Source organism: Pseudophryne corroboree, chromosome 4 (assembly GCF_028390025.1).
Source record: "Pseudophryne corroboree isolate aPseCor3 chromosome 4, aPseCor3.hap2, whole genome shotgun sequence".
Taxonomy (NCBI): domain Eukaryota; kingdom Metazoa; phylum Chordata; class Amphibia; order Anura; family Myobatrachidae; genus Pseudophryne; species Pseudophryne corroboree.
The window spans coordinates 527,521,498-527,534,993 of record NC_086447.1 but is presented as its reverse complement, the minus strand read 5'-3'; the positions used below and the strand labels follow the sequence as shown (position 1 = coordinate 527,534,993).

The window sequence follows — 13,496 nt, the reverse complement described above, 5'->3', positions numbered from 1 at the left end:
AGCAAAGGAAGGCGCCAAAATGCCTCTGGTCCCGCTCTGAGGTAGCTCCACCCCCCCACATGGTGCCAGAGCTACAGTGAATCTTATACTGGCAAAGTCTACTATTCTGCCTAAAAGCATCACACAAGTGCTAGTTTAAGCTATTCCAAGCCAGTTTACAAGAGGGGCTCTAGTGGGTCCCCCCTCCCAGGGGGGTCCCGTATGCCACGCCCGCATTCAACTGCACTGTGAACCAGGGGGCCCCCTTAGCGGGGCCCCCGGTTTGTACTCACCACAGACATTATCTTCAGGCACATGTTAGGGGTGTGCGGCGTGGAGTGATTGCGACAGCTAAGACGCAGTGCCCCGCTGAACAAACAACCTCTCAGGACGGTGGTCCTGCAGTGGGGAAGCAGCTCTGATACCTCGCAAGGCCGGTGACTGCCCCCCCAATTCCCACGGTGCAGGTATGCTGTTGCCCAAACAGCATACCGAAAATAAAAGTTAAAGAAGAAAACACTCTGGAGCTGCAGAGATGTGCATCCTCTCCTGAGGTACTTCTAAACTGCCTGTGGGAGGGGGCATAGAGGGGAGGAGCCAGCACACCAAGTGAAGAAATTTAAAGTGCACCAGCTCCTTTGGACCCTGTCTATACCTCATCGTACTAAGTCTCCCCAATATCCCTTATGGATGCTAGAGAAACTATAGTTATGCCCATGAATGCAATAAGATTTTGAGTGGGTAAGACACTATTTCAGATAAGTGAACACTTGACTATATTCAATGTATCATAATTTTAAACAGTGAAACAATGACTCCCTGGTCAGGATGCATTGCCTTCTATGTGTACAGGCACAGATGAAACTTTATTGTGGGCTCATACTAGTACTGTACAAGGAACCTGTTGATCCAGCAGTCACATATTGTCATGCTGCCTCAGTGTACAGCAGTGGTTAATGAATATGTATAAATGTATCTGCACTTCTGTCACCAAAATCACACATGCTCTATGTTTTCAAAAACAGTGAGCAACCAGATCAGTAAGGAGACCTTAGTCTGTCTTCTAAGTCGAATTCTTCATTAACATAAGCAAACTTTAAAAACCAGCTGACAGCTTTATACTCCAAACACATGATTTGAAACAGTTGTTTGGAAAGTCTGGGATGTGTAATAAGGATCTACAGTTCTCAGATCCGTCCGTTCAGGTGTCATGCAGTACAACACAGAGCAGTAGTGGCCCACTTTCAACATAGGTCATATCCAATAAATCAAACGAGACAAAATCGTACCTAGCTAACTGTAAATAGCACCTTGGGTACAGATGTAGCCATACTCATCTTTGCCGCAACGTAGCATGCTGCATGGCAGGCTGCGACTATTCGCAGGCGGGGATTGCTCCATTAATTCCTAAAGGAATTAATTAAGCTATTGCCAGTTGCGAAGTCGCAGCCTGGCATGTCATGCAGCATGCAATATTGCAACATGCTGCATCACAGTAAGATGAGCATGGCTACATCTGTGTGTAGCTCCCAATTACTCCCACAGTAAGTCCGCGACTATCTCTTAATGAGGGTGCGAGCAGAAATCAGCATTAACTAGTGCCTCGGGCTTATCGCATGTGGTAACTGCATCACGCCCGGCTTGGCCTTACTATGACTAAGCCCCGGCCATTGGTCATAGTAAGGTGCACCTTCCACATTATGTGCAGCGTATTATGAAGTCAACTGAATAGCTCTAGGCACATAACCCAGGAGCTACTACAGCTGGAGGTATTCATTGAGGGGCTCAGTGGAAAAGAGGCACATACTTTTTACTTCTAAACTAGATATGTCTTGAAAAATACCAGGGATTTGTATTTTACTGCTTGTTTGAAATAGGCATATGGCACTATACCATATTCAATTCGGTGCGAGAAAAGCAAAAATCTCACACCTGCAGGTGCAAAATTTTTGCTGTTCAGTTCAGTGCAGGGTTTTTGAATGTTTGAGCGTAGGGGGATTTTTTTCGCGCAGTCCCAGGGCATGATCAATTTTCCCTACAATCCATATTTTTGGGAAAATGGTTGGGAATTGCTGTGGAACTCCTGCTACACAACTCAATGACTAATTAGCTCTTAAGCACTCACCTTTCATAGCGCTGCCTCCAGCATCCAGCAATGTAGAGAGACAGTCTCCAGGGACCAACAGGGGCACAGGACAGGTACATACTACCCATGTACCCATTCCCCACTACTTTGCACCCCCCTTCCGCTACACCAGTGGTGCTCAACCTCGGTCCTCAAGTACCCCAAACAGTTCATGTTTTCCAGGTCACCTAGCAGTTGAACAGGTGTATTCATTACTCACTGACACATTATAAAAGACCCACAGGTGGAGCAAATTATTTCACGTGCAATCCTGTGAGGAGACCTGGAAAACAAGAACTGTTGGGGGTACTTGAGGACCGAGGTTGAGAACTACTGCGCTACACTACCGCAGCTACCCTGAACCCACCTTCACGCACACAATACACTACACTTACCTTGTCTGGCTGACTTACTTCTTCATGCAGGGACGCACAGTAATCCGGCAGTCGGAGGATGCAGCCGCCGGGCACAGATGGCAGCGGTGCAAGTTTTTTTTTTCTTTCACTGCATGGTTTTCAAGGCAGAAAACCCTGCATGCTTTTATTTATCTATTTTTAAATTGGATGGTGCGGGTATCGGAGGCGCGAATACCCATGGCAATGCAAAAATGGTTTTGAGGTCTGCGTCATTTTTTACGTGGAAACTTTGTGGCCAATCGAATGTCATAAGATGTGGCTACTTGATGTGGCATGCGCCTCTTTTCCACTAAGCGCCTCTTTTGTTTGTGCACAAATATAGCGGGGGCGCATTATTTCTGCGTGCACCCTCCTGAAAAATAAAAATAAAATTTTGTAGTTTGAGTGCTCTAACCAGGACTTTAAACAGGCTTAGGTGCTTTATGTGGCTAAACCCAGCTCTTTTGGCCGCGACAAGCAGTAACTAAATGGGTGGCTCATAAACAACTGAATTGCTTTGTTGGGGGCCCATTAGTTAGAGCCACAATAAAAACAAAAGATTTTCCCCTTGAGCAGACAGAGAATAAATGAAAGCAAGGTAGCACCTTTAATTACAGCACACGCTGTATAAACATTTGTCTGCAGATAAATGTGGAATAAAAGTCCTGCAGAAATAAGAGAACAACATGTTCACCTTCCATTTTACAACACTGATTACATCAAACTTGCCTTCCGCATGAAAACATCCTGAAGCAAAAAAATATTCTTGTAAAATTTTTATACATAAGCGTGAACATTATTTACATGCAATCAAGAATGTACATTTGAAGGAGAGCTTTATCATTCTTTTTGGACCTAAAACCATTGATGTGGTATATGCCAAAGGTAGCTCAGGATCATGCATAGAATAGGAGTACATTACTCTATTTTAGTTTTTTTACTTAAATGAAAGTGAGGGTTTACAATTTACTAACAGTAACCAAGACTATGAACCCTGGTGTGAACACACGGCTGAGAAAATAACAAATGCCCACATCCTCTCTCTCCCCTTATCTCAGACCCTGCTGTGTGCCTTGGACAGGTTGTTTTCTTAGCTGAATGAAGATAAGCAACCAGGCACACAGGAAGGGGACCCTGTCCACAAAGTCAGAGAGGGAATGGTTATACGTGCACACACAATATGTAGGGGGGTTTGCAGCTCCGTAACTCGAGTAGAAGTCTGGGTAGTGAAACTCTGCAAAGTCACCACCTTACTCTATTTAGCATATACACACACATGTACCACTTTTTCAAAAGATCTAGGCGACTTGGAAGGACCGCCATACTGCCTTGAAACAATCTATGGTACTTTGCACAGCTTGCATACAGTATATTTCATTTTCTCAATAATAAATACAGTTACAGTAATTGCTGTATATGTCATTCAGATACAAACTCTGGAATAAGAAGAGATAATGCCCTTGCAGTGACATTGCAGAACTATTTGGGCTGATTGACAACAAAACTTATAAAAACACCACAGACAGGAGCCACCTTGCACAAGGCTCCCCGAGATCACGGAGCAGCACAGCACACCACTACTACATCTACATCACACAGATATATGGGGAGGCTGGCCCGTACCTGGGAGCTGAGGTACCGCTTCAGGCACTCCTCGCACACCGCCTGCCTGCAGCACGCCAGGGGCTTCAGGGACTTATTCTCCAAGCACACCCGGCAGCTCATCACCACCCTATGGGTGCCCGCATCGGCCAGGCTGCTGATCAGGAACGGGGACAACTCCAGAGTGGCCGGGCTGAGAGGGAGCTCCCCCGTACCCCACTGGGAGCTCCTGGAGCCGGTGTCAGACAGTCTGCGCCGCTCCGCCGGGTACACGGGGGGCAGCTCGCCCGTCAGCTCGCTCTCCACGCAGTACACGGTACACAGCACGCTGCGCCTCTTCTTGGGCTTCTGCCCCCCGGAGCTGCCCGTCACCTCCCTGCTGTGCCGCCACGGTCCCGTCTCCTCGCTATCCGGGCCCCTGTCTGCGGGGATGGGCACTCTGCTCTCCTCAGGACGCTGCTCCGGGATGCTCAGGGTCTGCGAGTCAGGCACCCCGGTCACTCCGCGCACACACAGGGGCTCCGGCTGAGGCTTGCCCCCGTCCTCCTCCTCCTCGTCTTCCTCTTGCTCGCTGCCGGCGGGGTGCACGTCCTGCGTGTGCTGCTGCTGGTCCCCCATCCCCGGCGCCCGTACACAGCAGCACTAACGGCCGCCACTCACTGTTGTGCTTCCGGGTCCGTGCAGGGGCCTCTCGCGTCCCAGCTGTGGGTGTGTGGGGAGGTGAGGACCGGGCGCTGCTCTAGCCCGGACTGATGTGCCTGCTCCGAGTGTGCCGTCCTCAGCGCACACTGCTGCCCCTAACTGCTTCCTCCGGGGCTGCTGCCGCCACGCTCCTCCTCACCCCCGTGCACCACAGAGCGGCCCCGGGATTGCATAGCAGCAGCGGCCAGCACAGGGGGCGGGGACAGCGGCGGCTTCCCTGCTCTGACACGGCTTCAGCTGTTACCGTATTCCTCACAGTACGCTTCCCCTGCTTTGCTCAGAGCTTCGGGGGTAATTCCAAGTTGATCACAGCAGGAATTTTTTTAGCAGTTGGGCAAAACCATGTGCACTGCAGGGGAGGCAGATATAACATGTGCAGAAAGAGTTAGATTTAGGTGGGTTATTTTGTTTCTGTGCAGGGTAAATACTGGCTACTTTATTTTTACACTGCAAATTAGATTGCAGATTGAACACACCACACCCAAATCTAACTCTCTCCGCACATGTTAAATTTGCCTCCCCTGCAGTGCACATGGTTTTGCCCAACTGCTAAAAAAATTCCTGCTGCGATCAACTTGGAATTATCCCCTTCATTCGGTGGCATCGTGTGCCTCAGCGATTATCGTGTTACCGTAATCACCGGAGATCCCAGGGTGCAGTGGTCCCAGGTACTCTGACTAGTAATTCCAGAGATTGCTTTTAGATAGATAGAAGAATATGAATATTTTAGTGGACGACCACTTTATTTATAGTACCTCCTATTAAACCCTTAACTGGTATAGTATATTTTTAATTTGTTATTTAAATGTAATTAGAATGTATTATTTTTTTAGTGATTGGATTAGGTCAAGAACATCTATTTCAAACCTATTCAACACAATTTTATTGACAGATATCCATTTTTTCTTTGTTTTTTTTTTACATATTCAGTATTTGTGAACACAATTAGAGTTGCTACCTGTCCTGTATTACACATATAGATATGCGCCAGTCCAAATAATGGGTTTTGGATCTGTATCTCCTTCGTGTTTTGTAACTGCATTTGGTTTTGCCAAAACTGCCCTTGCGGGTTTTGGTTTTGGATCTGTATTTGTTTTGCAAAAATCATAAAAAACATGCCCAAATTCTACAATTTTAGCTGTTTTTGTTCCTACAGTATTATTACCCTCCATAATATTAATTTCCAGTACATTTTGACCACATCACAGCTCAGAATATTGTTTTCATCTAGTTTAGGCCAAAGGGTTGCACCAAGCTGTGACGTGCGGGGGGGTAAGGCAGGTGAGGCAGAGCATTGAGCCTTTCCCATCATACTAACGTTTGTGCCAGAGTTTTGACTGTATAAAGTATAAGAAAAATACAAAGAATATGTTTGAAATATCTTCTTTGCATTATTCTAATAATTTGTATAGCCAAAACCAGAGCCGGTGCTAGAGTGTTTGGCACCCCCCTGCAAATAATAAATTTGCGCCCTCCCATCCGTAAAAAAGGGATAGCGCGCACTGCAAAAAGGGGTGTGGCCACACAAGGAAGCGGCGTGACCACAAAGGTACCCACAATTCAAATTACGCCACACAGTATTACAATCTTATGCACATTAACCCAAACGTAGTGCCCCTGATTCATATTATTCCACATAATAGTGCCACTTATTCACATTTAAAATCGATGACAGGGCCAGTTCTAGATCTTGAAGACATCAGGGCAACAGTTTCCTCTGACCATGCTCAGAACAGGGACAGTGCGCGCCGAAGGCGAGCGCAAAAAGTTTAGGGCCACAGAATAGTACCAGTTCACATAACCGCGCACAGTAGTGTCCATTAGTCACATTACACCACACAGCAGTGTCCGTTAGTCACATTACACCGCACAGTAGTGTCCATTAGTCACGTTACACCGCACAGTAGTGTCCGTTAGTCACATTACACTGGACAGCAGTGTCCGTTAGTCACATTACACCACACAGTAGTACCCTTATACACCTTATGCCATACAGGAGAGCCGCTATTACATGTTACGCCAGAGTGGAGCTCATTATACATATTATGCCAGGTACAGTCCATTATACACATTATGAAGGTCATTGAGACCCCACTGCAATGGCGGCCCTCAGCGCAGTTTGCCAGTGCAGCAAACTGTGCGTGCACAGTGGGCGTGAGGCCACACACATTGCGGTCACTTCCCCAATGGATGCGACCACAAAGTGATTGATAGGCGACAGCGTAGTGGAGTTAAGTTGTTGCTGGGGTGACGCTGGAAAAATGGGGGCAGGCCGGGACGTCACACGCAGCCGCTCCCCCAAAAAAATGGCTGCTGACCAGGCTACACTGCCAGGGGTCAACCTTAGATCAGATGCATCCTCAATCAAATTTTGGATGCATCGGGAGGCGGCGCCACACATGCTGGGCGGCCTTGCCTTGTGCTGGGCGGCCCTCAGCATGTGCAGAGATGAACGCAGATCCGGCTGCCTATGCATCCATCTGCGTTCATCTCTGAATAACCCCCTATGCCAGGTACAGCCCTCATTCCCTCCACAGTGCAGCCCCGTTACCTGCAGGAGGTCCCGGCTCAGGCGCTGCTCCTCCTCATCCTTCTCTGCCTCCGGTTTCTTGCAGGCTCTGTTACTTCAGCAGCAACGGCTGTAGGATGTCGGCAGTGATGCCGAGGGGGGGGGGGGGGGTGGTTTGGAGGGAGCGGGTGCTAATTACCCGGACCTGGGACTTAGGCTGGTCTGCAGCACTCCCACCACCATCCCTCTTTACTAGGCAGCAGCATAAGGCTCTCATCCTGGGAGCACAGCACATGCTGCTAATGCTGAGCCTCTGCCTGTTCCTGTACAGGTGGGGGAGGTGGGGGTGGTGGGGGGGGGAGTGATCACAATAATCACCCTCCCACACCGAAATGACCCTGGCTGAGGGGCTATGGGCTGGGGGCACAGGGATCATCAGGCACTATAAAGATTTTTTTGTTTTTACGTTTTCCATAAGGGGGCGTGGCCACACCTCCCACGATTAGGCCACGCCCCCAATACAATTCGGAGAGAGGTCGGCGGCGGCAGCGGAGCTGTGAGAGGGGGTGAGTATGCACAGTGCGCGCTGCCTGCTGTAGTCTCACTCTGGAGGAGGAGGGGGAGGGAGCCGCGCTACCCGCTGCCAGCGCTGCTACCTGTCATCCAGTCTGACAGGCACATCGGCTGCCGGCAGCAGCAGGGTAGCAGAGCAGGGAGAGCGCCTCTTCACCTCAGCGCCTCCCTGCATTGCATACCCTTGCTGAGCGGGTAGCACCGGCTCTGGCCAAAACTGTGGAGTAAAAAGTCTATGGCAGGTGAGTAAGTGCCTCACCTGCCTAACCTTTCCGCACATCTCTGATCAAAACTCACCACATTTTCAGGAGTTTATACTGCCAGTGGCAAACGCAGGATTTCTAGAGGGGGGTTTCCAAATGCAATCCATAATCTCCCCACTCTGCGGAGCAAGTGCAGGAGTCTGGGGGCACGGTAGAAGAACCTAGTAATGACCCTGAACATTGGTACTTTTTATACATTGGATACAGTATTAATATTTAACGCTGTAGATTGTCTATATTATAGGCTGTATCAAACATATTTAAACAATATAAGATAAGTGCTCAGGAAAAGGTTAAACATACCATACTAAATAAATAAACAAACATAATACAACCAGTAGTAGACAGAAGTGCACTTTCTAAGCACACATTCTCCCACCTCATGGAAAGGCTTCTGTCTCTTCTTCCTGGCAGCTACCTTCATATTATATACCATTGCTATTGTTGTTATAATTTGAGCCACTTGCCAAGAGGTGGGGGGTTTCCAGGCAACCAGACCCCCCCCCCCCCTGCGTTTGCCTACGACTGCTGCACATGTGTATAATACCCCCATGTACCCTTTGGCTCATATATTGACTGTAAATCTGGCTCTGGTGCTAGCCAGTGCCTCCTAAGAAATTTAGCTCACCGCACGCCCCTGGCACCAAGGTAGCCGGATAACTAAGCTAAGCTACTGCAGTGGGCGGCACAAACGTGGTACTTATGCTAGCCATACATCAGACCAACTTTTTTCCAACTTTTCAAGAGGATCATTCCGCCCTGATCGCATGCTGCCGTTTTTCGCAGCGCAGCGATCAGGCCACAGGTACAAAGCGGATCGTTGCTGTGCGATGGATTGTATGAAGAATCCATTCGCACAGCCGATCGATCGCAAGGAGATTTAAAGGAAGAAGGATTTTCTGGGTGTCAACTGACCGTTTTCTGGGAGTGTTTGGAAAAACGTAGGCGTGTCCAAGCGTTTGCAGGGCGGGTGTCTGATATCAATTCCGGGGACCGGACATGCTGAAGTGATCGCAGCGGCTGAGTAAGTTTAGACCTACTCAGAAACTGCACAAACTGTTTTTGTACTGCTCGGCGGCACAAGCATTCGCACACTTGCACAGCTAAAATACACTCCCCTGTGGGCGGCAACTAAGCGTTCGCACGACTGCTAAAAACAGCTAGCGAGCGAACAACTCGGAATGGCCCCCAAACCTCCAACCATCCAACTTATCTGTCCAACTAACTTTTCAGCAGACCAGCAAACTTCTCTCCAACGTGTGATGTCACAGAAGTAGGAGGACAGTGCCTGTCTACTTCTGCAAGTTTTGAATAGTTCCGCCTCCTCCGGCTCACCTAACCCACGATGTCTGCCGGCGGCCCAGGTAGATGCTGGGTGGCCGCTGAGATTTTATTACCAGCGGGCGCCCGGCTCCCTCTTCACAACAGCAGCCGGAGGCAGGAGCTCAATCCTGAGCTCCAGCTTCCAGCTTTTGCAGTGTGCGGCGTGCGCTATGGGAGAGACGTCATGACGTCTCTCCCATAGTTCCGAGGAGCGGGTGGCAAGGAAGGACCCCAGTGGTTGGACGCAGGAGCGGGGCTTCAGGTGAGTATATTGTTCGTTTTATTGTGTGTGTAAGCTGCAAAACAAAAGGGTGCATATCTGCAGGAGCAAAACTAAAGATTTTCGATTCCCACTATGGCTCTACCTGTGCAGAGTTTGTATATTCTTCCCGTACTTGCGTGGGTTTCCTCCGCGTGTACATGTGGTAGGGAGGGATCAGTGCGAGACCCTGGCGGTCAGGAGACTGATGCCGGGATCGCGGCAGAGTGCACAGCGCGTCCCCTCGCAGGCTCGCTGCGCTCGTCACGCTTTGGGCCCAGTTGTGACCGCAGTGGTGGCGTGGACCACCACCCAAGAGGGGTAACCAGCCGGATGTTGGGACTCCGACCGCCGGTATTTCAGCTGGTGTCGGGATTCCGGCATCAGTATCCTGACCGCCGGGATCCCGACAGGCAGTAAATTGACTGCCTCCCGGAAGGGAGTATAGATTGTAAGCTCCACTGGGGCAGGGACCGATGTGAATGGCCAAATATTCTCTGTAAAGCGCTGCAGAATATATGTGCGCTATATAAATAACTGGCAATAAATAAATAACTAAAGGGGGCATATCTCAATTTTATTATCCCCAATTAAAATTATGCAGCACAGTAGAGCAACCTTATTCACATTATGCCATGCAGAAGAGCCCTTTATTCATGCTACGTCACACAGTAGAGCACCTTATTCACCTTATGTCACACAGTAGAGCACCTTATTCACGCTATGTCACACAGTAGAGCACCTTATTCATGTTATGTCACACAGTAGAGCACCTTATTCATGTTATGTCACAGTAGAGCACCTTATTCACGTTATGTCACACAGTAGAGCGCCTTATTCACGTTATGTCACACAGTAGAGCGCCTTATTCACGTTATGTCACACAGTAGAGCGCCTTATTCACGTTATGTCACACAGTAGAGCGCCTTATCCACGTTATGTCACACAGTAGAGTGCCTTATTCACGTTATGTCACAGTAGAGCGTCTTATTCACGTTATGTCACACAGTAGAGCGCCTTTTTCACGTTATGTCACAGAGTAGAGCACCTTATTCACGTTATGTCACACAGTAGAGTACCTTATTCACGTTATGTCACACAGTAGAGCACCTTATTCACGTTATGTCACACAGTAGAGCTCCACCTGGAGGACCAGCTGTGTGGCGTCGATGACCCCGGAGGCCTCAGTGCCTGCACCAAGCACCCGCTGCCGATGACCCAGAGGACTTGCTGCCGGCGCCGATAATTAGGTGGACCCACTGCTACAGGTCAATTTTGCATGTTCCATCCCCCGCTGCTACTACCGCTACAAGGGATCCTGGGCTGACGGGAGCCCTGGCGCTGATGGACTAGCAGTGGTGTAGCAATTCTAACCATCAATCCATTTCTTCCTCCCATTCTATCCATCCCCTCCCAATTTTTTATCTCAATCTCAATCTATACATTCACTACAGCCTCTCATGCTATCTATCCCATTCTTTAGGATTATTTTTTTGTCCTGGGTGCCTCCTCCTCCTCCCTGCAGCCAGAAGGACCTTCGGCTGCGTTGCTAGGGGGAGGAGGAGTTTGACTTCCAGGCAGGTCCAGGATGCCTAGATGGAGGCATGCCGGGCGGAGGGGGGTAGACGTCAGCGGCGCGGGGTGGCGGAAGTGGCGGCCAGCGGTAAGAAGCCCATAGGCTTCTATAGGGTATCGCCATCAAAAGATGGCGATTCCCTGTGCGGCAAAAATGTGGCGGCCAGGGGTTAGTACATATGAAAATTAGAGATGAGCGGGTTCGGTTCTCCGAGATCCGAACCCCCCCGAACTTCACCTATTTTACACGGGTCCGAGGCAGCCTCGGATCTTCCCGCCTTGCTCGGTTAACCCGAACGCGCCCGAACGCCATCATCCCGCTGTCGGATTCTCGCGAGATTTGTATTCTATACAAAGAGCCGCGCGACGACGCCATTTTCACTCGTGCATTGGAGATTGAATGGAGAGGACGTGGCTGCGTTCTCTTCCTGAAAAGCTCCGTAATCTGTGCTCAGTGTGCTGCAAATATCTGTGCTCAGTGTGCTGAAAATATCTACGTTCTCTGCCTGAAAACGCTCCATATCTGTGATCAGTGTGCTGCAAATATCTGTGCTCAGTGTGCTGCATTGTGGGGACTGGGGACCACCAGTATATAATTATAGTAGTACAGTACAGTAGGCCATTGCTGTATCTTGCAGCTCTGTGTCAAGTATACTATCTCTGTGCTGCATTATTGTGAGCAGTATATAGTAGGACAGTGCAGCATTTTGGTGACCACCAGTATACATATATAGTACAGTACAGTAGGCCATTGCTGTATCTTGCAGCTCTGTGTCAAGTATACTATCTTTGTGCTGCATTATTGTGAGCAGTATATAGTAGGACAGTGCAGCATTTTGGTGACCAGCAGTATACATATATAGTACAGTACAGTAGCCAATTGCTGTATCTTGCAGCTCTGTGTCAAGTATACTATCTTTGTGCTGCATTATTGTGAGCAGTATATAGTAGGACAGTGCAGCATTTTGGTGAACAGCAGCATACATATATAGTACAGTACAGTAGGCCATTGCTGTATCTTGCAGCTCTGTGTCAAGTATACTATCTCTGTGCTGCATTATTGTGAGCAGTATATAGTAGGACAGTGCAGCATTTTGGTGACTAGCAGTATACATATATAGTACAGTACAGTAGGCCATTGCTGTATCTTGCAGCTCTGTGTCAAGTATACTATCTCTGTGCTGCATTATTGTGAGCAGTATATAGTAGGACAGTGCAGTATTTTGGTGACCAGCAGTATACATATATAGTACAGTACAGTAGGCCATTGCTGTATCTTGCAGCTCTGTGTCAAGTATACTATCTTTGTGCTGCATTATTATGAGCAGTATATAGTAGGACAGTGCAGCATTTTGGTGAACAGCAGCATACATATATAGTACAGTACAGTAGGCCATTGCTGTATCTTGCAGCTCTGTGTCAAGTATACTATCTCTGTGTTGCATTATTGTGAGCAGTATATAGTAGGACAGTGCAGCATTTTGGTGATCACCAGTATACATATATAGTACAGTACAGTAGGCCATTGCTATTGATATATTACTGGCATATAATTCCACACATTAAAAAATGGAGAACAAAAATGTGGAGGGTAAATTAGAGAAAGATCAAGATCCACTTCCACCTCGTGCTGAAGCTGCTGCCACTAGTCATGGCTGAGACGATGAAATGCCATCAACGTCGTCTGCCAAGGCCGATGCCCAATGTCATAGTAGAGAGCATGTAAAATCCAAAAAACAAAAGTTCAGTAAAATGACCCAAAAATCTAAATTAAAAGCGTCTGAGGAGAAGCGTAAACTTGCCAATATGCCATTTACGACACGGAGTGGCAAGGAACGGCTGAGGCCCTGGCCTATGTTCATGGCTAGTGGTTCAGCTTCACATGAGGATGGAAGCACTCATCCTCCTGCTAGAAAAATGAAAAGACTTAAGCTGGCAAAAGCACAGCAAAGAACTGTGCGTTCTTCTAAATAACAAATCCCCAAGGAGAGTCCAATTGTGTCGGTTGCGATGCCTGACCTTCCCAACACTGGACAGGAAGAGGTGGCGCCTTCCACCATTTGCACGCCCCCTGAAAGTGCTGGAAGGAGCACCCACAGTCCAGTTCATGATAGTCAAATTGAAGATGTCACTGTTGAAGTACACCAGGATGAGGATATGGGTGTTGCTGGCGCTGAGGAGGAAATTGACA

The 13,496-nt window shown here is 48.5% G+C and overlaps 1 protein-coding gene across 1 annotated transcript in view; it reads right to left on the bottom strand.

Moving 5' to 3' along the window:
- The window catches only part of RNF217 (ring finger protein 217), a 293,219-nt gene extending 288,144 nt beyond the window's left edge, over positions 1 to 5,075 (bottom strand). The window contains exon 1 of the mRNA XM_063917265.1: positions 4,123 to 5,075. Within this exon, the coding sequence (XP_063773335.1) occupies positions 4,123 to 4,719 (597 nt within the window). The 5' untranslated portion in view covers positions 4,720 to 5,075. The remainder of the gene's footprint in view (positions 1 to 4,122) is intronic.
- Between the last annotated feature and the right edge of the window lie 8,421 nt (positions 5,076 to 13,496).